We start from the raw sequence: 25433 nt of genomic DNA on the forward strand, positions 1-25433 counted from the left end.
CAGAGCCCACCCTGTGCGGGTGATGTTTGTCACAGCCGTGCTCCAGCAATGTGCAGGGAGCAGCGTTGGGTGCTGCAGGCGGGCACCTTTCAGTTTGGGGGCCCCCTGCAGCAGCCTTGTCCCAGCCTTGTTCCTTTATTGCCCTTTGCCAAGCCTCGTGCAGCACTGCCCCACCACGCTCTACGTGGCCCAGCCCTGCGGGCTCAGTCCTGGGCTGTGAGCAGAGCACTGCCTTCCGCTGCCCCCTTCCCATGCTGGGGGACGAGGACAGCAACCTCGGCTGGTGCTCACCGCGGTGCTTCGGGGTCAGCGCCTTCCCAGCCACTCAGGCCGTGCCTGCCTCAATGCCTACTCTCGGGTGCGGGCTCCGTGGGGCCCAGGCCCCAGCTGCTTGCCGGGCTCACCTTTGGCCGGCCGAGCCCTGGCTGTGTGCTCCTGTGGCCGCGGTTGGGGCAGCCGTTGTGCCCGGGGGGTCGTGGCCGAGCCCCGGGGCTCCGCGGGGGACTCCAGCGGCGATGGGCGCCGCGGGGCGGGCGGCTGTGCTGTATAGAGGAAGAGGGCCGGGTCGGGCATGGCGTCGTGCTCCTCACGCACGGGGTCCCTGGGCCGGGTGCCGACCCCAGGTGGGCGCCGCTGGTGTACCCGATGGCCGCGGCGCTGCGGCCTGCCCTCGGCCGGGGGCTGCTCGGGGGGCGGCCGCCCACTGCTGCGGGGGCCCGGCAGGCGCTGGGCGGTGGCGTGCAGCTGCAGGGAGAGGTAGGCGGCTGCTTCCGTCTGCTTCTGCAGCTCCGTGTCGAGGATGGTGACACGGTGGCTGCGCCGCTTCAGCTCCTCCAGGAAGTGCCGCTCCTTGCTGCGGAGGCTGGAGCGCAGCGCGGCCACCAGCGTCTCCTTGTGCCGCAGCTCCTTGCGCAGCTCCAGGTTGTCCTTCTCCTTCTCCTGCAGCTGAGCCTCCATTGCCCGGCACTTCTCTTCCAGTTCTCGGTCCAGCGCGTCTGTGGGGAGGCAGAAGTTAGGGGAGCTTTGCTCTGTGCGTGGTTCCCAGCACAGAGGTGGCCACGCAGGGTGTTGGCACGTCCCAGCTGTGCCACAGGGTGCTGTGTGCTGCTGGGAGTCGTGGTTCCCTCCCAGTATACACAGATCCTCCCTGTACCCCTTGGTCCCCTCTGCATGGGGACGGTTTCAGTCTGGGAGTACAGAGAACAGCCCAGCAGTAACACCGTCAGCCCAGCACATTGGGTGTTGCTGCCCTTCTGCCAGATTAGAGGACAGAAAATGCTAATCTGGGATTACTGAGCAGTTGGGCCAGGCTCAGCTGAGCACCTCAGCATAAATGTGTGCACGTGTGTGGCTGTTTTTCTGGGGGCACATATGCACGTGTGTATATGTGTGAGGACATGGGAGCCCATACATCTGAAGCTACTTTCCTTGCTACTCCGTGCTGAGTGTGCAGGAGGGACCTGAGCTCTTCTGCACAGGCTCTGCCAGCCTCAATGTGCTCCCCGTGCTGCCTCCCTGCACCTAACACCCAACCTGTTCGGCTTCTTTCTGCTCTGCAGCTCTCACTGCCAGGCACGGGCCCTGGCAGGACATGTTCAAGCAGTGGTGCTGCAGCAAGCAGCACTTCCCCACAACTCCCAGCCAGGAGTGGGGACCGTGCCCTCCCTGCCCCAGCCCTCCTGAGTCACCCAGCAACACCTGGAGATAGGTGATTTCACACAAGCCCTGCGTGTATCTCCTGCACATTCCGCACCGCCCTGATCCACTGCAGCTCCTGCTGCCCGCAGGATGGCACCAGCTCCCATCTACCCATCCCACCATCCTGTACATGCAAATGCCCTCTGTGGAATGTGAGCACGAGCTCAGCACCAGGCCAGGTGCCCCACATTGGCCTGAGCCCCTTCTAACCCCCAGGAGGGGCTGGGTGCAGGGGGTTGTGGCCTCAGGCTGCTGCCTTTCAATAAAGAGCGTTCCCAGCTCTACAAGGAAAGACACTGTTGGTGCAGGGCCTCCAGGGACACAGCACCGCACCACATTCCCTGCGCTCTGCCATCAGAGGAAGTGTGGAGATGTGAGCAATGTGGGGCAGGGGGATGTGGTGGAAGGCGGCTGCTCAAGCACAGCCGGAGGGGTGGATGCACAGCCATGCACAGCACACAGCGTGCCCAGGCATGATCCCACAGCCTGCAGAAAGCTCTGCCCGTTGTGATACAAGTTGCAACCGTTTTACAGCTTCGGCTTTTAAGTGCTTTCTGCAAAGGAGAAATGCTTTACAGTGAGATCTAAAGGGAGGCAGCTGCACACGGTAATTATTGCATGAGTGGTATTTGAAGAGTGATCATTTGATGGCATCTTAATTTAGGTTGTTGCCCCATAAATGTAAAAAATGGGATTGTACTCTTGGAGCTGTGTAGGCAGCCTGATGTGCAGCGCCCTGCAGGTGGTGCTCTGCAGGCAATGGTCGCTGCCATGCACTTGCACTGCTGACAGTGGGCAGGCAGGGAGAGAAGCTGAGCCCTTGGCATGTGGCCATGGCATCATGCTGGAACAGAAAAGGGATGGGATTTGGCTTCATCCCAGAGAGGAGGAGAAGCTGCTCCCTCTACATCCTCTACTGGGCACAGCAGCTGGGCAGTGCTGGGCCCAGACACAAAGGAGGGACTGGATGAGGGCTCAGTGCCATGCAGCTTGCCATCTTCATTCCTGCAGCCTGCAGCCATGCTGAGCTTGCCAGGACCTTTCTGCACCATTTCTTGGAGCGCAGAGTTTTTCCATGGGATGCAATGTTACATAGTGGCACTGAGAGAGGTTCTGAATCATCCTCTGATTGCCCAGGACAGTGCACAGGGGTTGGGGGAGCACGGGGTCACCGACCTTTGTGTTTGCTTTCTCCCAGGGCTCAGGGGTCTGCAAGCTTTGAGTCACTCCCCAGGGGTCTGCAGTGCCCCTGTGTGCTTTGTGTAAGGGGATTAGCAAAGCAAATCTGGGGGATGCTTGCTTTCACATGCAAACACTCCCTGGGGCATCAGGACAGGCAGTTGGGAACCTCTTAAGTGAGCTCAGAGCCCCAGCGATCCTTCAGGCTGGGGGCCACATCGGCTCACTGAGCCCCCTTCCCCCCACCCTGTTGTAGCACTGCAGCCGTCCCCCCGCATGCTTACATCTCTCACCTTGCTGGCGGGCCTCCAGCTCCTTCATCTCAAGGTCATGGGTCAGCTCTGGAAGAGAAACCAGACGGCAGTGAGACACAGCGCAGCACTGCTTCAGTGCCACCGTGAGCGCCCATAGAGCAGCAATGCAGGCAGCAGCACCAGGCAGCACAGCAGTGCTCGGTGCTGGGACTGCTCTGCAGCTTTTTCTCTGTTGAACCATTTTTGGCACTTTAAACCAGGACAAAGAGCAGAGCAATGGACTGAAAATAGACCAGAGCATAGACTGCCACCTGAAGTATTTCATCATTTACTGCCCGCAGAGCAATCTCTGCCTTTGCACATGGTGCAAGCAGTCGCACAGCAACCACAACCCCACAGACCCTACACAGTTTCTCATATACCACCAAAAAACCAGCAAACAGAGGAGGAGCAGAGGGACAACAGCAGCATTTGGTTATCCTAGTTATCCTGAGGCTTTTTTTTTCCTTCTGAGTATGAATTTAAATGGTTAATCTCTGCCCTACATTTTTCTTTTAATCTGCTTTTGTGTTGACTCTAATCCCCATCACTGCCACCCTGAAATGGAGCTCTTGGCTGAGGCTGCTCTGCTGTCTGTCTTGGAAAACAAATCTGTGGTGAGAATGCAGAGTAACAGAGAACGTAATGCAGTTTCTGGAAAGCTTTCAGTGCTCCTGCCTGCCCCAGCAAAGATCAGTGGCAGCTGTGTTATCTTACTGAACTTCAAATAATGGATTTGGAGTCTCAGAGAGATTCCAAAGGAAACCTAAAGCTGTGGCTGCCTGCACGGTGACACTCGGGATGGGGTCCCTGCTTCTGTGCAGAGGTGCCGATGCCTCAGAATCCCTCCCTTTGCCACTCCCATGGCTGGCCCCACATGTGCCCCCCTTCCTACGGGTGGGTCAGGCTCCAGTGTCCCCACTGGTGCTGCAGGCAGACACAGCAGTGGCTGTGATGCCCTCACTGCACTGTGTTGTTCCAGCAGAGGCCATTGTTGGGCCCCACAGCACAGATCCCCAAAGCCCAGCAGCACGTGGAGCCCTCACTCTGTCACCACAGCCCCTCCTGGCAGCGCAGCTCTCCTCTCACTGCTCTGCTAACGCTGGGAACGTGCTAATTATTGCCACAGCAGCTGAGCTCATCTTCCAGTAAAAGGGGAAACAGAAGAGTCTGAAAGAATCATTGCTATTTCTGCTGTGTTTATACTTTGCAAATAAAACGGGAGTGGGAGGGGAGCCAGCACTGCTGTAATGCAAGGATCCTTCCAGCAGATGAATCACACTGCACTGTGCATCGCTGCATTTGTCTTCCTGCAAAGCCTCCAACCGAGGATGTTGCACTGCAGGGCATTGCTGGGTTTGGCTTCCCCTGACCCCATGGTGAAGCTGTGGGATTGCTGTTCCACTGTCCCATGCTGGCGGTGCAGCAGGGGGCTCAGTGGGTGCTGCAGTCCCTCCCCAGCTGCCAGCACTCCGTCAGTGCACAGCTGTGGAGCAGAGCTGCACAAGGACAGGAGCTGCTGGCAGTGAGGCCACCGAGACACCAAGGTCATGATGCAACAACCCAAGGTCACAGCAGCACATCCAGGTGCAGCAGCGAGCTACACGCCTGGACCAGGCAGGGAACTGTTGACTGACCCATCTACCTCCCTCTTGCAAACTGCACAGCAGGCAGTGGCACTGCAAACACATCCAAAGTCACCCCAGACCTACATTGGAGCTTCGACCCATCACGCCCTGCAGATGCAGAGCTGCATGCCTTGTGAATGGAGCACAGCGTTTGTTGCAAACAGCAAATGGGGCAGGGCCATTGCTGCCAGGGCAGCTCAGAACCTCTCTGCATGATTTATGCCTGAGGGTCCCCTGGCCTCACGTATCTGGAGAGGCTGCAGGTTGGGGCTATTAGAACAGTGAAACGGAGCAGCAAAAGCACAGAAAAGATTGGGGTGGTGGGGGAGGGGGTCAATTTTAGAAATGCCTTCTTGTCTGTTTCCCAGGAGTCAGTGATGATGAAGAGCTGGAAGACAATGAGTAATTGGCGAGGCTGAATTATAGATGAGAGCCACTGGGGTGGATTCCAGGGGTGGGCAGTAGGACAGGGGAATCTGCCCCAGCCAGGAACCCACATTCCTCCAGTTCTGAGAGGGACCTCAGTGCAGCCCCATGCCCGCTCACCCCATCATCGTTGGAGTTCAGCCATTTTCCTTCCCTTGCACAAATGGCATCTGGGAGAACGTCCCTGCAGGTGTTCAAGGCCAGGTTGGATGGGGCCCTGGGCAGCCCGATCTAGTAAATGTGGAAGTTTGGTGGCCCTGCCAGGCATGGGGGTTGGGGCTTCATGGTCCTTGAAGTCCCTTCCAACCCAGGTCATTCTGGGATTCTGTGGGAGAACCAGCTCTATGTTTCAATAATAGGTCTGTCTTTGAGGGCAGGATGGGCTATACTGGGCTCCCCGTGCCATAGTGCTCACCTGAGCAGTGCTTCTGCAGGCGGAGGATCTCCAGGTGCAGGCCATGGAGCAGCTCCATCTGCTCCTTCTTCAGGAAAGCGATGTGCCTCTGCACACTCTGGATCTGGTGCTCCAGGGACACAGTCTCCATTGCAACTGAATTTTCAGCCCACGCCTGAGGAAGAAGAGAGGGCTCACAGTTAGAGCACAGCCTGGTGGGTCACCACAGGAGTAGCACCATCCCCATTCCCCACGGGACACCCACTCTGCTCCCTGTGCTCCACAGGGACGTGGCTGCAGCACAGCAGCTCCAAACATGCCCCCGCAGGGCTCCAGGACAGCACCCCGTGCCCCTGCTTGGCCCCACTGCCTTTTGTTGCAGGCTCAGGCTGAGAGCTCCAGCACTATGAGAACAGAAAATGCACCATATAGACCCTCATATTGAATGGGCTCATTTCTGTTTTAAATTTGGCCCTAGGAAATCTGTTTCTTCACTGAGCAGGGTTACACCTGGGGCAGGATCGCCACTAGAAGCTGTACAGAGGCGATTTCAGCTGCTTGATGATCTCCACATTGCAAACCAGCAACTGCAAAAGAGATCCAGAGCATGAAAAATGCAATACGGTCTGTCCAACCCGATCAGCATTACATGGCAGAAGCTCAGCGCTGCCTCACGCTGGGAGGGTCGGCCCCAGGGCACAAAGTTCAGCGCTGCACAGTGTTGTGTGCTGCCTACCTGCACAGGGAAGGAAAAATAAACCTCTGAAGGACCCTTAGATCTTGGAAATATCACTGTGCAGATGTGGAACCTGTCCCTGTGCCATGCACCAAGCTCAGGAGGGAACTGACAGCAATCCATTGCAGAGGTCAGGATGGGTTTTGCCAGGAAAGCCACAGCACAGCACGCACTGTCCTGCTGCTGGGAAGCCATTCCACATTCATTTGCTCCTGATTTTCCATTCCTTTCTGCATAACTTCAGAACTAAGTAAATGTTCAGCTTGCATTTACAGCATGCCCAGCCCTTTAATGCAAGACATCTTAAGCTAATTCCCACAACCTATATCAAATCAAACTCCATTTAAGCTTGACTCCAAAGTAAGCAATTTTGGCAGCAGCTCTGGCTCAAAGCTTTATTCTTGCCAAAGCATCTACACATCTGTGAAAACCTTGAAATCGGGGCTCCATATACTCTGCATTTCACAAGGAGGAGGGGATGCATTCAGGTCCCAGTGCCCAAGCACTTGGGGCTCACTTCTGCTGTGGCCATTGGCCCACTGCAGCCCCAGCACTGGGCCACTGCTGGACCCATCCTGACATGGATTCAGGTGCTCTGCTGGCACATCCTGCACAACTACGACCACTGTGACAGACAGGGAGAACTATTAGCCCTCTCCTTCCAGCCCTGATACAAAACTCCACAGCACACTGGGGTGCTGCACGGTGGGGGAGGCTCTGCCTGTGGGGTTCTGTGCCTCTTGCTGGCTGGGCTTTCCACTCAGGCGCTGCTGCTCCATCTGCTGCTGCGGTGCTGCAGCAAAGCCCCCAGCAGGGGGGTGTGGATGGGGCATGGGCAGGGTGCCCAGAGCCAGCTGGGGCAGAGCAGGAGTTCCCTGGTGCCTGCAGCCCAGGAGCACACCTTGATCCTCCCCCAGCCCTGGGGATGGGGAGGGGCAGTAGGAGGGCCATGAATGGCTTTGGAGCAGCTCCTTTATGGAAATGGTGGGACTTCATCTCTGGGTGGTTAGAAAGTAGGTTGGGCAGAGCCCCGGAGGACATGTGCTGCTATTTTCAAGTACTTTGTTCTATCTGCTTGAGAGGTACTCAGTCAAAATGGCTTGAGTTCTGCCGCTGAACTTTCCCTCCCCTCCTTTAAGTGGAAAATTATCCTTTTCATAACAATGATTTTTTTCTCCTTAAAACCAATAGCTAAGTAATAAATTGATTTAAAGACAAACAAACAAAAAAAGTTTTTGGGGAGCTAAGGAGTTAAGGTCTGCTTCGTCTGGTTTGAAAGACAAAAGATCCATGTAGTTGACCTGTGTGTTCAAAAACAAAAACGAACAAGCAAACATAAAAACCCAAACAAAAGCCAAACTGTGGTTTGCCACTGTGGGTCCTGAGACCCTCATTCCGTGGGATTGATTTCTGCACCCACAGAGCTGTTCACACCTTGGGCAGGGGTCTCCTGGCAGCCGCCTGCATGCTGCTCTTCTGATGGCTGAGAGGAGCTGTGGGGGCGCAATGGGGTATGTGCGCATGGAATCCCTGACACCTCTGCAACAGGTAATGATGTAAGAGCCACTCACTGTTAATGATGTCATGGAGTCACAACAGCATCTGTAAGCTGTTTGAGCATTTCTAATGTTATCAGAAGGGAATGAATGAGCTATTGCCCTGCTGGAGTTTCTGCACACATTACCCTAAAGAATTTCTGAATCCAATTCTCAGCAGCCATTGTTTTCCCATCACTGCTTTTGAAGTTAAGCAGAGATTGCAACAGCATTTTGAGCGTTCAGTTTGAAGCAGTTTCTTTGGTCACTGCACAAAGCAAAATCACTTGGGAGATGTTGAGAGCTAATAAGGATGATGTGCTGCTGGCTTAATGACACCTCCTGGAGCTGTTGTGCCTTCCAGTGAGCAGTGCCCATACATCTGTGCTGATGGCTTCACAGCCCCCAGCAGGTGCTGCAGAGCAGTTCCCGCATGCTGGAGCAGGGCAGGAGTCAGGGCACGGTGAGTGCTGCTGCCCTGGGGGATGGCACCAGTCTGCACTGAACAGTGGAGGGGCTGTAAGAGGTCCTGCTCCCATCCCTCCCTCACCACTGTGGCTCTGTCTTTGCATTTTCAGATTCGCAGGTTGACACCATGAGCGGCAGTGGAAGATTGCACAGAACCACGTACTGCATGGCCCTGGGGAGACGAGTGAGAGCATGCAGCTTTGGGAGGTGATGTCATGCGGCATAAAAGCCAAGGGTAAGTGATACTCCCCTTCGGTTTGAAGGATGCTCTGTGCCCTTGTTGCTGGTAGCTGCACACACACACACAGGGCCAGGAAGGAGGCAGTAGCCCACTGAGGATGGTTTGTGCTCCTCCCAGAGGGGACACCTGCAGCCTGAGCTGCTCCCTTCCTACAGCTCTGCCTGCACTGATGCCATGTTCTGCTGCAGGCATCAGCTCTGCTCATGCCTAGGACTGCACCAAAAATGACTGTGCTAGGAGGGCAGGATAGTCTCATGGGGTTAGGGCTGGTGGTGCTTTTCAGACAGCCCCTGGATGCGCAAAGGGCCCTCTACAGCCAAGAGTTCCTGGGTTTTGCAGCACCTCAGGGTGGTGTGTGCCACACAAGACGTGCTGCACTTTGGCATTCAAACATCACTGGACATCCAAAGGACTTCATTCCATCACAGACCACCTTCCAGGAATGCTGCCCCCACAAGGCTTTGAACACAGGACTCCCAGACTCCTTGGAGCCACAGAGAGCCTTCTGCAGGGCACTTGGAACCAGACATTTAGTGTTAAAAATGACTTAAGCACCCGGTGAGTTAAGGAAGGTTTCTGGATTGCTCTTGCACTCTGGCTCCAATGAACTCGCAAAAGAAAAGGACTGAAGCAACTTCCTGCAGTAACTGCAATGACTGATTTAGTTGCAGGTCTGCTCAGGCTGATTTCCATCATAGGGACATCTTGTCTGCAGATTTGCTTCTGAGGCAAAACTGTACAGAAGTCTGTTTATGTTAACTGGGATCCCAGAACTTTGACCTAAGGAAACAACCTTGGTTCCCGATGGTGCATTTCAAAGGCAGATGTGTACATACTGCATGTCTGCATATCCCAGCACAACAAGTGTCAAACCAAGATCCAGTCCTTGTTCATGTCATCACTTGGCCTTGGGAGTAAGATGGCACAATCAAGGTTTGCAGGAACAGGTTGATAAATCCCCCTGCTGTGGTTCCTCTCAGCATCACATAAAAACATGCTCAAGAACGAACACCGATACATACCAGAAATTCATTCTGTTCTTCATGATCACAAAGAATTTGAGCACATTGAACTCTGCGGCAATGTCATGAAGCAAGTGCATCTTTAAATGTAGGGAATCTATGGCAAAGGGAATCTGGGAGCCTTGAGAAGGTCACAGAGGCAGTGACGGTGCCAGGAATAGAAACTAGAGGTGAAATCCTGGCCTTGGGAAAGTCAGCGGGAGCCTTCCTTGATCTGAGCAGTGCAGAATTACTCTCCCGTTTGCTATTCATTATCTAACAGTATCTATTCAATGATAAAATCAATAGGAGGAACGTTGATTATAAATTATTGTGCTTTCCAGCAATTCCTTGCACGCCGCTGCCGGTCTGACAGCCACAGCTGGGGGCTGTCTCTGGGTGGCAGACGGCGGCGGTCAGGCCGTGCTCTGCCGCTGCCCGCAGGGAAGGAGCCGCGGACGGGGCTCAGCTCGGGGCAGTACGCGGCCCTCAATGAGTGCTGGGAGTCGATCGCGATCTGTACTGAGCGATCCCTGCGGCGCGATTCCGCACTTGGAGAATTTCGCAGCAGCGCTTTGGGGACCCTCGAGTCCTCCCGCGGCCTTAACCCCACGGAGGGGGCCGACCCCGGCGGCGTTCCGGTCCGCTTTTCTGCGGCAATCGCCTTCGGAAGGAGCGACGCGACGGACGGCCGCGCTCGGGGCGCAACTTCTAGAACAGACGCGGAGAGGGCAGCGGGCAACTTCGGGCGGAGGAGTTCCCCCCGCAGCCCTCGCCGGGACGCTCCCTCCTCGCTCCACAGCCCGGTGCCGCCCGTCTCCCCGGCGCCGCCGCTCCGCTCGGCGCCCGCGGCGCTCAGCCGGCCGCCGCCCGCCCTCCCGTCGGCTGCGGGTCGCGCGGGAGCGGATCTCGCCGAGCCCCGGCTGCAGCCGTACCGCCCGCGGGCAGCGCCCGGTCCCCGCCCCGTCACCGCGCCGCGTTACCTGGGGGGAGCGGCGGGGCCCCGCGGGGCGCCCGCTGGGAGTCATGGAGCGGCCACGCCAGGCCGGGCCGGGCCGGGGCCGGGGCCGCGCCGGGCTCCCGCGCTGCCCGCGCTGCCTGCGGCGGCCCCGCCTCGCCCGGCCCGGCCCGGCCCCGCCGCCCGCTGGCAGCCGCGCCGTAAACAGGCGGCAACGTGACCGGAACTGGGGAGCTCCGCCGGGGCGCCGCGCCGGGCCGCGGTCGGGAAGGGCCGGGCCAAATCGAACCGCGCGGCGCCGAACCGAACCGAGCTGCGCAGGGCCGCGCCGCTCCGTGCCGCTCCAGGCACCCGCGGGGCAAGGCGGCTCCGGCAGCAGCGGGGCGCGGCGAGGCCTGTCGGGGGCAGCCCCAGCGCCGGCAGCATCCCCTGCGCGCTCCGCTCCCAGCTCCGCTCCGCTCCGATCCCGCCGCCGCTGTCCGCGGTGCTGACGGCGCCCCGCGCTCTGCCCCGCGCTTTCTGCGGGGACCCCCGGCCCGAGTGTGCCCTGCAGCAGCTCCCCGCTTCCCGCAGCCCCTCCCGCGCTGCTCGGAGTCCACGGAGCCGTTTCGCAGCAGGCCAGGAGCCGAGGAGCTGATGGAAAGCTTGCCGTGTTCGTGCTTCCCCCCGACTTGTTAGTGTTAATACCATTCAAGGTGTGTGTGGGGATGTCAAATGTGGGGTGGCAGTGACTTCAGTAAGAAAATCGGTGTGGAAACACTGTCAAAAAAGAGCTTCCTTGAATCTGTGGTCAGAGGGATGATGTGAAAAGGTTTACTCATATGGTTGGTAATTCTTTACGCCCTTTCATTTGTGTCGTCCTGAGCAGCTGGGGCTCCACTTGCAAAGAAAACGGCATTCATTGTGTCTCTCTTACCACAGGGGAAGCTGAAATGTGGCCTGTTCCATGTCACATGGCTCTGTAGGAATAGAGAGATGGTAGAGTCCTCCCGTCAGCTGACAGCCTGCTGATCTGCTCCCTGCTCTGAAAGCTGCTGCAGAGTGCAGCGTTCCCAGGCAGGCGCTCATGGGGCTGGGCTGCCGTCCTCACCTTAAAGCTGTGCTGTTCTGCATAGGGGAGACTTCAGCGTATTGCCCCCCTGTTCACAAACAGCACATAAGCGTGTTGTCAGGCAGCCCACTGGATATAGCTTGTGGTGTCATTTCGTCATCCCCTGTTCAGTCTCCTTCCTGGATGTCTGAGACCCTGTCTGAATGCCTGCTCTGTACACAACAATTGGATTCTGCCATGGGAAGCAGTTCTGCATTCTGCCTGCAGGTGGGCAGGCACAGTTCTACACAGTGGATCTGTAACATCCCATGCTTTGAGGGAGATGGATTTGCAATGAATTATTCGGACAGTGGTACTCGAGACCACAGCCAGAGCAATTGAGAACCTCGGTGCCTCCTAATGCTCCCCTGTTCACACAGACTCTGATATGGCCCTTCTCTCTTAAAACATGCCTTCTTCCTGCCAGGACAAGTTGTTATGAGGTGAGGGATATTTGTGTGAATTGGGCTTTCTTATTCAGAGACATGTTGTCTCACTGGGTGATCCCTCACCCATTTGTAACCACGGGGTCAGTACTGCCAGGCTGTCCTTTGCCCATCCCAGTCCGTGCTGTGTGTGGGAGCATGGCTTTTCAGTGCCTCCCTGCAGCTTTCCCTAACTCATGTGTTTGCTTTAGCAGAAGTGAATTACAGGCAGGATGGGGGAGGGTGGTTTTGGAGTGCATCATGTTTCACCAGATCTGTACAGTTTTCATTGATTTTCCAATGAATAAAACACGAGCCTGCAGACAATCAAGGTCAGGCGTTTGGGGACAGACAGCTGCCTCTGAATGAGATCATTGCTCCAGGACACAGCCGTGCCAGCGTGTGAGGGCAGCAGCAGTGCTCAGCATCCAGCAGGCGTGTGGCCAAGCAGCTGCCCTGCAGCCACTAGCCCACAGGAGCAGTTGGGCTGGGGGGTCTCCAGAGGTTCCTGTGAGCCCCTCTAGTTCTGTGGCTCTGTGAAATGAAGAAACAACAAAAACGAGGGGATGTGATGAGTGTGTTATGGAAGTTGGCAGCAGCGCCAAGAAAAGTATAGTATGTTCACTTTATGACTGGAAGAAATGAAGGTTTAAGGGCAAGACAGAACTGGGAGCAGCAGTAAGTGTTCAAATACACTTCTGAAGCCATAATTCGATGATGAGGCCACAGCTTTAACTAAGATCATAGTATCATAGTATTGTGCGAGTTGGAAGGGACCTTAGAGATCATCGAGTCCAACTCCCGGGATTCGAGCCCTCTGTGTAGCAGAGCGGCACTTCTACCCCCTGCTCCACAGGGGGGGATTCGAACCCGGGCCCCCTGGTGTTGCAAACGGGAATTCTACCGCTGCGCCACCGGAGGCACACTAGATGGGATGATATGGGTCCAGTGAAGAAACAGAAAAGGAACAACGAGTTTAGAAGAAGGCAAGGTATATGCACGACGCATGCAGGCTGTTAATACTTCTAATGAGCTCTCCCACGTTCTCCCCTCCTGTACTGAGCTGGTGTCAAGGCCGGGATGAGCCGGGGCGGTCCCCTCGGCCGTGTCCCAGTGCAGCATCACCCACCCGCGGTCACCCCGCGCCCCTCCCAGCTGTGCCTCGCTCCGACGCTGGGTCTACTGCTCCTGCGGGCCGGGCGCTTTGTGACCCGCACAGCGGCGGTTGGTGCCACCATCCGTGACGAACACCCAAATCGGCCCACCGAGACGCCTTCCAACGGGAGCGCGGCACCACTCGGCCTCCTGCTGCCCCCCGCCCTCTCTGGCTGTTATCCGACCGGTCCGGATAACCGGCCCGCCCCGCAGCACCCGCGGGGAGCGGAGCTCTGCTGCGGGGCTCTGCGGGCGTTGTCCAGGGCGCGGCTCCGCAGCTTCGTGCCTGCACTGCCCCCCGGCGGCTCGGCGCAGTGCCGGCCCTCAGCCACGGGTAAATTACTGGGAGAATTTTGAATGTATTTCATTTAAAAACTCGAGTTTAACTTAACCTCTCATACTGCTTTTCAGCTGAATTGGAGCGATGTGTGTGTGCGCCTGCTAGCTGCTTCGAGAAACTAAGCTTCTTAAAGCAATGGAGGGCTGAAAGCTTGAGAGTTTGAGTAAGTTTATTATCAACTTAACGTTTATAATGGGGTCTGATCGTATCTCAACTGCGAGGTGTCTGCTGGAGCAGCCATTCCGCCAACAGCTGCTCCTCCACTGTCAAGAGGAGCTCTGGGCAGACCCAGCATTGGGGAACCCCGATGGGTGGGAAGGGCTGGGACCAGCCTCCCCTTTGGGGTTCTTCTCTCGGTATCCCAGGCCTGTTCTTACAGATCAGAGATCTGGGGCCAGGACATCCCTTTGGAGAAACCGCTCTGAGAGCGAATTGAACCTTTTCGGAACGATGCCCCATTTGTTCCCTAAGCACCACGGGCCGACCGACCCCGACAGCAGCTCCGGGGTCCGCAGGAGAGAAACCAGCTCCTACAGACGGACATCGGTTCCCGTTGGTTCTGGCAGAAAACTCCGGTTGAGTTCCGCGGATCCCAAGGACTCGCGGTGCTCAGCGCTCCACGCGCTCCGGAGCTGTGGCGGCGCGTTGCCCCGCAGGCACAGCTGTGCGTTGGGATGCAGCGCTGCCTCGCAAAGTTCGGTCTGCAAACGGGGGCTCCTACGGAAATGGCGCTGCGCGCTGTGCGGCTCGCACCGATGTCCTGCGCGGGCGTTGCGTAACTCTTTGCGTAACCGGAGTGGCCTCGCGCCGACCGCGCGCACCTGGGGGGTGGGGGGGATCCGCGCCTCCCGCACGGCCGCCCCGCCTCACCTCACCCTGCGGTTCGGGGTTCCGAGAGCGGCGAGGCCGCCCGGAGGCGGTATGGCCTCGGGCAAAGCGGCGGGGGAGCGGCGCTGGGAGCTGGTGCGCTGGTGGGTGCGGGTCTTGTGGCCGCGGAAGCAGCCGGGAGGGGTTTCGTAGGGTCGGTTCGGGAGTCGCTTTGCGCGGGGTCCTGAGCTGTGGGGCTGTCTGGGTGCCAGGAGGGGAATCCCGGCTCCGCGGGAGCTCCGGGCGCTTTGTGTGTGCGCGCAGCCCCGGCAGTCGGACACCGAGCTCCTGCGGCGCACCGGACTCACGGCGCGGCCCCGCGCGGGCGGTACAGCTCACAGCTGCGGCTGCTCGGGCGGCGTTCAGCATCTGCGGTGCCGCGGAGGCGGGAGAGGATCGGAGGCCTTCCCCGTCCCAGAGCTTTGTGGTTCGGGGAGCTGCCTCGTCCTGCGCGAGAGAAGCATTGGCAGCGGGTGGCAGCGTTCTGCTTCCCGAGTACTTGGCTGTTGTGGCTGCACCAGAAAAGTCTCGCGGACAGGCACGGATGCTTCGGGGACATTGTGGCTCTTGGGAGGGAGCCAGGGGTGCCTGAGCAGCGGTAGAGCATGGTTACCCGCTGTTTCCTTCCGTCCGTGGGGTGATGGCAGCGGCCGGAGCCGCTGGGACAGGCTGACATTGGGAACGAGGTTTCTCTATATCTTTGTATCTTTAATTGTGTAGTTTGTGATGTTAGAGGCGTGTGACTTTTGAGCAGGGAGCTGTAGCCGTGCCAGGATGCGAACGGAGAGGCTCCGGGGGGTGACGCAGAGCTGGGAGCGGCCCAGGGACTGCCCCACGGCCGGGGACCGCGGCTGGGGCCGGGGCTGTCTGACAGCCGTCGCGGAAGGGAATCATCTGTGGATTGCTTTTTCCTTCTTGTCAGACTGAGTTTGCACCTTTTCTTGCAAACTTAGACCCAAAATGCTGTGATGGCTGCTTGACCTGGCTGTTCTGCCATCCCTCTTCACCCTCTCCTTCTTTCCCAAAAGACGTTTTGCTTTGCGTGTTGCTGCTTTTTGCCACAGTATCTATCACACGCAGGAGCTGTCCGAGAGCACGAGGGGTGTAGAGCTCTCGCTCCCATCTTCCAGGAAAAATCAGCAATTCAGTTTGTCCGGGGCTCTCCGGGATCCTCCCCAGCTTACTTCTGCCCGGAGCAACTGCCCTGTGCCATTCCCAGGCAGTGCCTCCAGGCTCCTCTTCCCTCTTGGCTTCCGTTTGTTCCAAATAATGGGCACAGGAATCGAAATTCCAGGTGTGTGTGTATATAAGTGCATCCCCAGCTAATGCTACGGAGGCTTTAAATAATTAATGAATTGCTGATGAAATTTCACGTTCAGAGGAGGGAGTATGAAGCACAGCTGAGATGCAGGCAGCAGAATTTTGTGCTAGAAGATGGGAACAACGGCAGGCATGGGCATCTTGCTCACAGGACAGAGAGCATGTTCTGCTTTAATCAAAATAATAAACAATGATTCATAACTTGATTATCATTAAGCTTCAACATCGGCCTGGCATTCAAAACAAGGTTAGGAAGGCATCTGTCTACTCCCACAGTCAATACTGGTGCTGGGGCTCAGCACACCTGCATGTGAACAGGGCAGTGGGGATGTACAGTGCTGGAGTGCTGGCTGTCAGCTCGGGCTGAGGGGTGCTGGGCAGCATTGCCGTGCCTCAGCCTCCTGGGGAAATGTCCCCCACCACTCTGCAACTGTTCATTGTTTGCCTTTCTGTGCATGAAGAGCTGCAGTGGGATGTCAGGGGGCTGCTGGGGGACACCAGGGGGTGCTGCTTCAGGGGTGGCACCTGGCTGGGGCTGTGGGGACACTGTGAGGCTCTGGGCTGGGCCCAGCTGGGGCACTGGCTTTGTAATTTTGCTGCTTTCACTAGTGAATGTGCTGCTATTATTACTGCCTGACTTGCAACTTCAAGCAGTTTCTGGGCCAGCCGCTCCCTGTACCCTGCATCTCCTTCTCTCGACAGCACCGTGCTAATAAATATTTCAGCCTTTCTCACTGTTATTTTTAGGTACGTGAGGGAGGGCCGGTTCCGCATCGAGGAGAGGACGCTGACAGCCTTCCAGTGGCTGTACTCTCCCCAGCAGCATCGCATCATCAGCCGTGCTGACCTGGGCTCACCCAGCAGGTAATGGCACCCGGTTCCCCTGTGCCTTGCTTCACCCCATTGCACACAGCCGGCTCCAGCTTTGCTGAGCAAATGCATTGGGACCTGGAGGCTGCACAGCTATGGTGCAGCTGTAAGTGATCCCTCTGGGAGAGTGTATATTCTGACACAGTCATTTTGTTCAGTGCTTGAAGTCCTTCCTTCAGAACTCCTTGGAAATGCATCATGAAACCACACTGTTGGTAGTATGCAGGAGGGCTCTGTCTGCCTCTGGTGCCACGTGCGCTGTTGTTGGATTAGATCTGAGTGGTGGTAAAACATCATTCACATAAAAGCCTCGTGGGCCTGAAGGAGCATGTAGCACTGGGTCCATGTTTCTGCTCATTAGGAGCACTGGGCAGCCCCTTTCTGGGTGGCTGTGTGCTGAAAGCCTTTCCCCTGCCAGCTGAGCCCCCCAGATCCCTGCAGCACACCTGCCCATAGGTGGGGGTTGCCCACCTGTCCCAGCAGGACTGGGAGGAGGAGGAAGAGGAAGGGCTGGAGCATGATCTGCTTCCCGAGATGGGGATTCCTCTGCCACCAGAGAGGCTTTGTGGGGACAGTCAAAATCACTGTGATAGCTATTGATTTTTTTAAATGAGTTTTGCAAATTGCCATCAAAGTTTGCATTAATCTCAGCATCCAGGCACATATATCATGTGGAACTTAAATGCTTGTAATGTAATTTATAATTAGCACTAAGTGCTGCTGGAGTTAATTCCATGGGATTGATTTGATTTCTCAGTGGGCTGGGAGGTGACCCACAGTGATCAACCAGGCTGTGCAGGGCTGTGCTGGGCTCTTCTCTCTAGGGATGTGGCAGGGCCTGAGGGAATGGCATGGAGTTGTGTTGGGGGGTACCAAGGGGAGGTTCTGCACCAGAGGGCAGTGGGCAGGAGGTCCAAGAGGTCTTTCTTTGTGTGATGGTGACAAGCTGAGCAGGATGGTGGGCAATCACATGGGCGGTTGGGGCAGTGGATGTTCTATTAGCTTTGTTACTGACACATGCCATAGTGCTCATCAATCTCACCTGAGCAGCACTTACAGAAGGATGGGGACATGGAGCCCGATGCAGTTCCACGTACACCAGTGCTCTTTGTTCCACATCTGAGCTCAAAGACTGGCCTCCAATCCCACTGGTGCACACCTGTAACTTCAGCCATTTTTTTAACAAACTCATTTAATTTCGATGGGATTTCTGCTGTGTCTGTGAATATCTGCATTCTCAGAAGAATCTGGGGCAAGTCCCATAAACTAGGAGAGGTGTCTCCAAACTTGTCCCCATCGGAAGGAACAGGATTTTTGACTTTCATTCCTCTGGGTTCAGAGTTTGGCCCCGGAAACTCTTTTTTTGCCTGGATGCAGTCTGTGTCTGGCAGATGGAGGGGCTCACATGAGGCTGAAATGTGCTTGACAGTGGAATTCACAGGTTTGTGCTCCATCTTCTAGCATGGTGGGGCTTCTTTCTCTCTCTTCTTTTCCTTTTTTTTTTTTTTCTTTTTTTCATTTTTCCCTGCCTCTCTTTACCAACCGGTCCCTCAGCTCTGACAGCTGCAGGGAGGTCTGTGGGCACAGCCCCCAGCTGTGCTGCTGGGGTCACCCGGCGATGCTGCAGAGCCCCACGAGCAGCAGCCACATGCACTGCCTGGAGCATCTCTTTCCCGGCCCCCAGTGAGTGGTGCGATGCAATAAGAGGGCTGTGGGACTGCGGAGAGATGCTGTGCCCCCTCCCCCGTGCCGATGCCTCTGTCAGCAGAGCACCCCCAGCCACGGTGCCATAGCTGCAGCTGCTTCCCGGGCTGCCGCGGGGCGGAGAAATCTGCTTCTCTGCGCTCATCCGACGCTGATGCTTGCAGGGCTAATTGTGCATAGAGGGAGCAGCCGGAAAATCAAGGTAAGGTGCTCCGAGTCCTTCCAGATCTGAACTGCAATCACAGTACATGGAAGGATTTAAATAGCATGTGGAGACTGGGATGCAGATCTGTACGGTAAGCCTCTGACAGGAAATATTCAGGTCTGCGTTGCTCCTTGTTTTGATCCGGGATGGGCTCGGCTGGATGTCAGTGTGAGGCGCAGCTGGGAAAGCTATTGTTGAAATTCTTCACAATTCCGTTTGCATTTAAATGATGCAGTGAGCACTGGAGGCATGTGGCTGTTCTGTGTTGGGGATGGGAACAGGGGCACCTCCTGCTCACCAGGAACGTGCCCTCTGTGTGATGATCTCTTGGTGTAGTGACTGCCGGTGCTTATGTTAAACGCTGAAAATTCAAAGGACGCGACTTCAGAGGGGCTTCTTGGTGCTCTGCTCATGGGGACGGGGGTGGCTGGTGGGGGCTTTCAGCAGCTCTTGGTGGGGCTGGGGGGTACCGTCCTGCCTGTAGCAGGGCACCTTGCTGCCAGGGAGCCCGCAGAGCTTCTATTTGACAGAAATAGGACAAGGAAAGAGACTGCTGTGCTGTGTACCCAGGCATCCTCACCCCACACTGCTCCCTGTGCCGGGGTGGAGGCACCATGCCCGTGAAGTCCTTCCTTTGTGCTGCTCATCCCTGCAGAGTAGTGGTGCCTGGCGTGGGGCTGTAAGGGCTGTGTGTTGTTGGCATCCTTGTGCACGGGTGTGAGATGGAGCCTGCTGTGTGCTGCCTTACTTCCTCATCTTTTGCATACTCCAGGCTCTACTGTTTTATTTAAAGCTGCTTGTTGCTTTAGGAACACAAGGGATATAATATCTGTCCCCATGGTGTGATTTATCAAGAGTTGGAAACAAGCCAGCGAGTCTAAATTCGGATTCAACAAGAGCTGCGCTTCCAGACGGCAGGCAGCCTCCCTGTGTGTGCTGCTTCCAGCAAACATTCCCCTCTCTCTTTGCTGCGAGTTCCTCCCAAAGGGCAGCTCGTGACAACCACAGCAGCAGCGCTCTTCTCTTTGAGACGTGGCATCCTCCATCCTCCCCCCTGTCCCTGTGAGTGCTGTGTGGCAGTGGGTCTGGGGGTGCTCAGAGCCCATCTGCTGCTGCTGCCGCCCTCCACCTGCAGTCAGGCTGCTCTGCGCATCCTTAGTGGCTGCTGTGGAAACAGGAACAGGACTTCAGCAGCAACATTACCATGAGGCATTTTTTCCAGGAGCTAAAAACAGCTCATCCTCCCCAGACCTCTTTCCAATTTCATGGGGGCAGATGAATCCCTGCTTACACTTAACATCTGCCTCCAAGTTGGGTGCCAATCAGAAGGCTGTTTCTTCATTCTGATTTGGATCTAGCCCAGATCTTGCAAACCTGCCCCAAATGGTGGAAAAATCCAGGTGATGTTGGCAAGGTCTAGCAAGGTCTTGACAAGCTTGTATCCTAACCTGGTGTATCCTGCTTTGCAGTGTTGGATGGAGCCATATGCAAGTTTGGCCTTGAGTCCGAGTGCCAATTGCTGCCTACTCCCAATCTCACAGCAGCACTCCTGGCTGCAGGCAGCCAAGTCTCAGCCATCTGCTCGTGGGCCTTAGGGGGAGTGGGTGCGGGTGTCCCTGAGTGTGCTGTGCAGGAGGAGGGCTGCAGGCATGCAGGACTGCATGGATGGCTTCTTCCTTATGGTTCTGCTTAGTGAGCGATCCCAGGGGCTGTTTGTATTAAAGCTTATAAACTCCTGATTTCTGGCCCAAATGCGCTCCCGTCTAATACCTGCGCTTTCCTCCCCCACGTTGTGCCAGCCCTGCTTTGCAGCTTAAGCAGTTCTTTTTCTGTCTTGCCAGAGTTTCTTTGTAGGCTGTGGTCGCATCCCCATCTGCTTGCTGCAGGAATTGGGCCATGCACTCCCTGCTCCCCTGGGTGCAGCTCTGGAGCTGCAGGTGCTGCTGCCCACCTCAGGGGAAGCAGCAGAACTCACAGTTTGTTTGCTTTTGCCCTCCTCTAGCAGGAGTTTTCCCACTGCTGTCTGCTCCTTGGGTAGGAGCACCTGGGGTAAGGCTGCCTCTCTTAAATGCTTTGCAGGCTGCTGATAATGTACGTGTTTAACTTCCTCACTATTTTCTGGCCAGTTGAGTATTTTGCTGGGAATTACCTCTCCATTTCTGTCTGGATGTGTGTGCAATTGTTGCTCTATGTTTCAGGCTGATCCTCCCAGTTAAACCTCGGATGTAATGAGCCTTCTCTAATGAGTTTAACAAGCAGGCTTTAGATAAACAGCCGGCACAGCTCAGTTCCTTCTGCTCCCAAGGAGCAGAGTAGCTCCATCTGGCAGAGGCCCTTGGATTCCCCATACCAGGCGGGTGCCTGGTGGGTGTGTGGCTGTCAGTGCCATGATGCCCTTTGCTGGGGCAGGCAGCTGCCCCACTCACTGCTGGTGAGAGCCGTGGCACTGCTTGTGTACTGTGGTGCTGCCGGGTGAGGAATGGCTGCCTTGGAGAGCTATGTTTGCAGCCCTGGCCTCTGTGGGACACTGCTGCTTGAGTCACTGAGATCCTCACTTCATCTTACTCCATCAGCACTGCCGTTAAAAACATTCCATGTACTGAGTCAGAAGTAATTCTGACTCCTTTTCTTTGCTGTGAAGATGCTGATATGCGCAGTGTGTTCTTCCTGCCAGGACAAAATCTAATATTTCTGGGTGCCCACAACCTTCCTTAGAACCATAATGGAAAGATGAATGCCCTCAGTGCACCACATGCAATATTAAAGCACTAATGATGCAATCCATCTCCCTCAGCCCACACAGCAGAAGAAAGAATTGCGCTGCCCTTCCTGGACAGAACCTGGCTCTGCCATGGGGGCCCTTTGTGCTGTGCAGACTCCATGCTCAGGTGCTATCACTGCATCGAGCACTTTGCGCTGCCAGGAGCTGTGCAGGGCCATGGAATCGTGCAGCTGCCCCAGGAGTTCTCGGAGCCACAATCTCCATGCAGATGCTGGTGGTGGTTTCTGAGGGTGGCTGGTGCGGTCACAGCTGGAGCCCCTCTGGATTACCTTCCGTGCAGCTCACCCTACTGCATTACTCTGCGGTGCAGCTGGGCACGGGGGAGGTGCTGGAGGCAGCCCCACCACCCCAGCTCCATCCCCAGCAGGGCTGCCCAGCAGCCACAGCCCCAGCATGGGCTGGCAGTGTGCTTCCCTTTGTAAACAGGATCAGCCTAGTAGTTTGTACTCATTAAGCTTTAATGGCACATAGTTGTCAGCACACTGTTATTACTGTGGCCTCTCCTCCCTTCAGTCTTGCTCCTTTGTTGCCTCCCTTTGCTGTGCCACCATGGAGCTGCCTGAAAACCTGGACAACCCCTGCCTGCTAGGCCCCACAGCTCCAGCAGGGCTTGACTGTATTTGTTTGCTTGTTAACAATTGGTTGCTCTGCCCTGTGCTTGGAGAAGAGCAGGTTGGGGCCGTGTGGTGAGCTGGGCAATGTGCTCTGCTGGTTCTGCTGGAGATCCCCTGGGAGACTGTAATGTTGTGTCATGCAGATGGCACCATGGAGGCATCTTCCCCTAGGCTTTTTTTTCCTGGATCTGGCTGATCATTTCTGATATGGCTGCACCTGCTCTGAAAGGAGGAGGCTTTTTGCCTCTGTTTGTTGTGCCCAGCCATGTGAGCTACCTTGGAGGGAAGGAGCAAAGCAGGAATGTGTCCTTGCAGGCAAACTCCTGGCTGTGCTGTAACGTGTGGCTGCCTAGGCAGGTGCTGCCCTGAGCACATCAGGGAGGTGCCCGTTGGGCTGAACTGATGCTGATGGGCACAGGGCAGCAGGCAGAGCCCTGCAGAGCTTGGGCTGCCATGTCAGGATAACTCTAGGCTTTGCTCAGCCCATATGCTGCCTTTCACTTTGTGTTTTTCATGGGGCTCTGGGGCTGGGTGCTCGCTGCTCTGCTTCCTGCAGCCCTCACTGTTCGCCTGATGCCTCCTGCAGCTCCAAACCAGTGAGTTCACACAAGGACTGAGGTGGCAGAATGAGATGCAGTAATTGGTGCTTACAGCACTGTAAAAGCACATTTCTACAAGGAGAGCTCCTGTTTTCCTTTGCTCTCAGAGTTGCTTCTGATGTGATGCCAGCCGTGGATTGAGGCTTCCCATGGCTACCTCTGCCATGCCAGTGTTTGCAGGGTTTGCGGGAGCTGCTGCAGCCGCGTTGTTTTGATGCAGTGCAGAGCTCAGCCATGTGGGGAAGCTCCCGCTGCTGTGTTCAGGCGTGGAAATGGTGAGCAGCTGTGGGCAGGGATCAGCTGGTGTGTGTCAGCCAAGCATGACCGCGGGAGAGTGAAGTGAGTGCATTGTGTTGCTGCAGCAGCAAAGGTTCATGTGGAGCAGGAGGCTGGGGAGGAATGTCTGCTATGGACTGTGTGCTCCAGGTGCTTTGTGGTGCCTGGGCTGCAGCTTCCAAACCATCAGCATGCTTTGGATTTTGTATTTTGGAACAAATGTCCTCAAGAGCTTTACAATACAAAGGATTTTCATCATATATCTTTTCCTTTAAGGAGAGGTTAATGTGAGCAGAAAAGTGAGAGCTGGAGTAGCTGTATTACAGTCTGGGCTTTTGCCCTATATGTGGTTTCTCTCTGTAGTCCTCTATTTCCTCCTCCTTCCCCATATCTGTGAGAATTTGAGTGTCCCTGTGCAGCACTCGGTGTGCTGCTGTCCCATAGCCCATAGGGTGCACTGGGTTTGCTTTGGCTTCTGCAGTGCTGGGAGTTTTGGAAGCACATTTGGGATTCCAGAACCTCCCAGAAGTGAGATGTGAGCCCCAAGAAGCTGCTGGGAAGGTGGTGTCACTGCTGGCACGACACGGCAGGGCTGTGTTGCAGTGCCTGTGACGCAGCTGCTGGTTTTACCTCCAGTGTGACTCCACTGTTCTCTGGTGCCAGTTGCTGCTGTGGTGCTGCGTGGCTCCAGCTGTTAGGAGAAATGCAATGTTTGTGCACAAGGCTGTAAAAAGCCTGAGGTCACAAAAACAAAACAAAACCGCACAGCAAAAAAAGGAAATGACTTCCTGGTGGGTGTGTGCGTGTGCACGAGCCTCGCAGTGAAGCGTGGGGCAGCCAGCCTGGCAGCCTCGGGGTCCCCCACCTTGGCAGGAAGCAGCAGCCCCTTGTGAGCGCCGTGCAGCATGCTGCCAGCACAGCCACCATGTCCCTCGGCCACAGCACTGCGGCAGCGCCGAGCAGCCACCATGTTCCAGAGGAAGCGCAGCATCTCCTTCGGTGGCTATGGCTGGTGGGTGGCTTTTGCTTCAGTGCCTGCTTGTTCACGGCTTTTCTTCCCCCTTTGGGAGCTCACGGTACAGCCTCACCACTCTGGGAGTGCAGGGATGCTGGGGAGGGTGTGCTGCTCCTGCTGCTGCTGTCCTGGTGCAAAGCTCCCATGGCACAGCACCTGTGGGGCACCCTGTGACTGTCAGCTCCCTGCTCACCCCATGGGTACTGCCCAGACAGTGATGCTTGCAGAAGTCTTGGGAGCAAACTAGGTGCTCCCACCTGGCTTGAAGCTATTGATGCCTCCCTGCACCCACTGTCCTTGCACAGAGCACTGTGGCTGCCACCTGTGCACTGATCTCAGTGGAATGCTGTATTTCTTGTGTCCCTTTTCTAAGTGTTGTGTTGTTCCATAGGGAAAGGCTGTAAGAAAACAGCACTTTTTTTCTCTGCCCTTTCTCCTCCTTTTCTTGTTGTTTTATGCCATTTCAGGGCCGTGCTGTGTTTATGGTCAGGCCCAGGGAGCTGATGGCTGAGCTGACAGCTTGGCAGCTCTGTTGGCACACAGCAGGGTGTCCTCCCAGGGCTGGAAGTGGCTGCTTCCCACTGCCCGGAGCTGGGCTGCCTGATAGGCAGCAGTGGTTTGGGGAGGAGTGCTGGTGGCTGCTGTGCTGCCTGGGCCCCTGAGAAGTGCTGAGTAACTGAGATGTGGTGCGGGACGGCAGCAAACTTGCCAAGGGTTGACAAAGCCTTCTGGAGTCAGGTGTTGTGCTGCATGTTGTTTTATATATATATATGAATTATAAGGAAGCACCACGATTAACTTATTTGTAAATAAGTTTTGTGACATTTGGGCTTGTTTTGCAGTGGGAAGGAATTGCAGCTTTGCCTTCCAGCTGCTGTTTGTGGCAGTGCTGAGCTCATCCCACGAGCAGTCAGGTGGCACAAGTACGGGTGGAGCCCGCCGCCTTCCACCCCGCAGGGCACGTGGGGCAATCGGGCTTTGCTCAGTTCTTCTTCCTTGCTTCGACAGTTGCAGGGAAGAGATAACAGCCAAGCAGTGAGCAGCACAGGAAAAGCATCGTGTGCTGTCCTTGAATGGCTGCGTGCTGCTGGAGAGCTGGGTGTGGGCTGATCAGGGAGCAGCATCAATTTTTCTTACCTTTTAATATGGGGATCAGTTTCTGCACAGTGAGAAGCAGCCTGGCTGCTTGCTTCTCACAGCTGCACGCCCTTCCTGTGGCAGCGCAGGGAGTCAGCCCCAGAACTGGCCGGCACACCCCCGCCCTGCCCGGGCTGCAGCTGCTATTCACAGCACTGTGCTAACAGCACTTGGTTGTTTTTTTTTTTTCTCTATCGGCCACATCCGTTTCCACGGACATGGGAGCAGCGTGCCCACACGGGGCTCCCTGTGCTCAGATGCAGCACTGCACACCCCAGGGATGGGGCGCTGCAGTGCTGTCATGCACCACATGCATGCTGCCAGCTGAGCTGCAGCTGGAGCGTGGTGCCACCAGACCAGCTGCCCTGCACTGAGCACCATGCTCCCTTAATGTGCAGCTGTGGAGCAGAGAGTGTTCTTTCTCACACTTTTATTTCCCTTCCCCCCCCATGAAGCAGCAGGAGCATCCCCATGGTG

General features: G+C 56.2%; 2 protein-coding genes across 13 annotated transcripts in view; one reads left to right on the forward strand and one right to left on the reverse strand.

Moving 5' to 3' along the window:
• Window positions 1-345: 345 nt before the first annotated feature.
• CCDC92B (coiled-coil domain containing 92B) lies at window positions 346-11491 on the reverse strand. Of its 6 annotated transcripts, none has more exons than XM_072353902.1 (4): window positions 11474-11491; window positions 5640-5793; window positions 3171-3218; window positions 346-995 (listed from the first exon to the last, which is right to left on the reverse strand). In XM_072353902.1, exons 2-4 carry the CDS (start codon window positions 5767-5769, stop codon window positions 349-351), a joined length of 825 nt encoding a protein of 274 aa, XP_072210003.1. In that variant the 5' UTR covers window positions 5770-5793; window positions 11474-11491; the 3' UTR covers window positions 346-348. The 6 variants fall into 6 exon arrangements, with proteins under 6 accessions (XP_072210003.1, XP_072209999.1, XP_072210001.1 ...); XM_072353898.1 differs by lacking the exon at window positions 11474-11491 and adding an exon at window positions 10583-10710; XM_072353900.1 differs by lacking the exon at window positions 11474-11491 and adding an exon at window positions 9621-10553.
• Window positions 11492-14270: 2779 nt separating this feature from the next.
• The window catches only part of RAP1GAP2 (RAP1 GTPase activating protein 2), a 51340-nt gene continuing 40177 nt past the window's right edge, over window positions 14271-25433 (forward strand). The window contains exons 1-2 of one of the 7 annotated variants that reach the window (XM_072353888.1): window positions 14271-14538; window positions 16502-16618. In XM_072353888.1, the coding sequence (XP_072209989.1) occupies window positions 14489-14538; window positions 16502-16618 (167 nt within the window). In that variant the 5' untranslated portion in view covers window positions 14271-14488. Of the gene's footprint in view, window positions 15121-15187; window positions 15729-15991; window positions 16002-16501; window positions 16619-18159; window positions 18625-25433 lie in introns of those variants that run through there. The other 6 variants (XM_072353887.1, XM_072353893.1, XM_072353895.1 and 3 more) reach the window with 6 other exon arrangements.

Source organism: Excalfactoria chinensis, chromosome 19 (assembly GCF_039878825.1).
Source record: "Excalfactoria chinensis isolate bCotChi1 chromosome 19, bCotChi1.hap2, whole genome shotgun sequence".
NCBI classification, from domain to species: Eukaryota; Metazoa; Chordata; class Aves; order Galliformes; family Phasianidae; genus Excalfactoria; species Excalfactoria chinensis.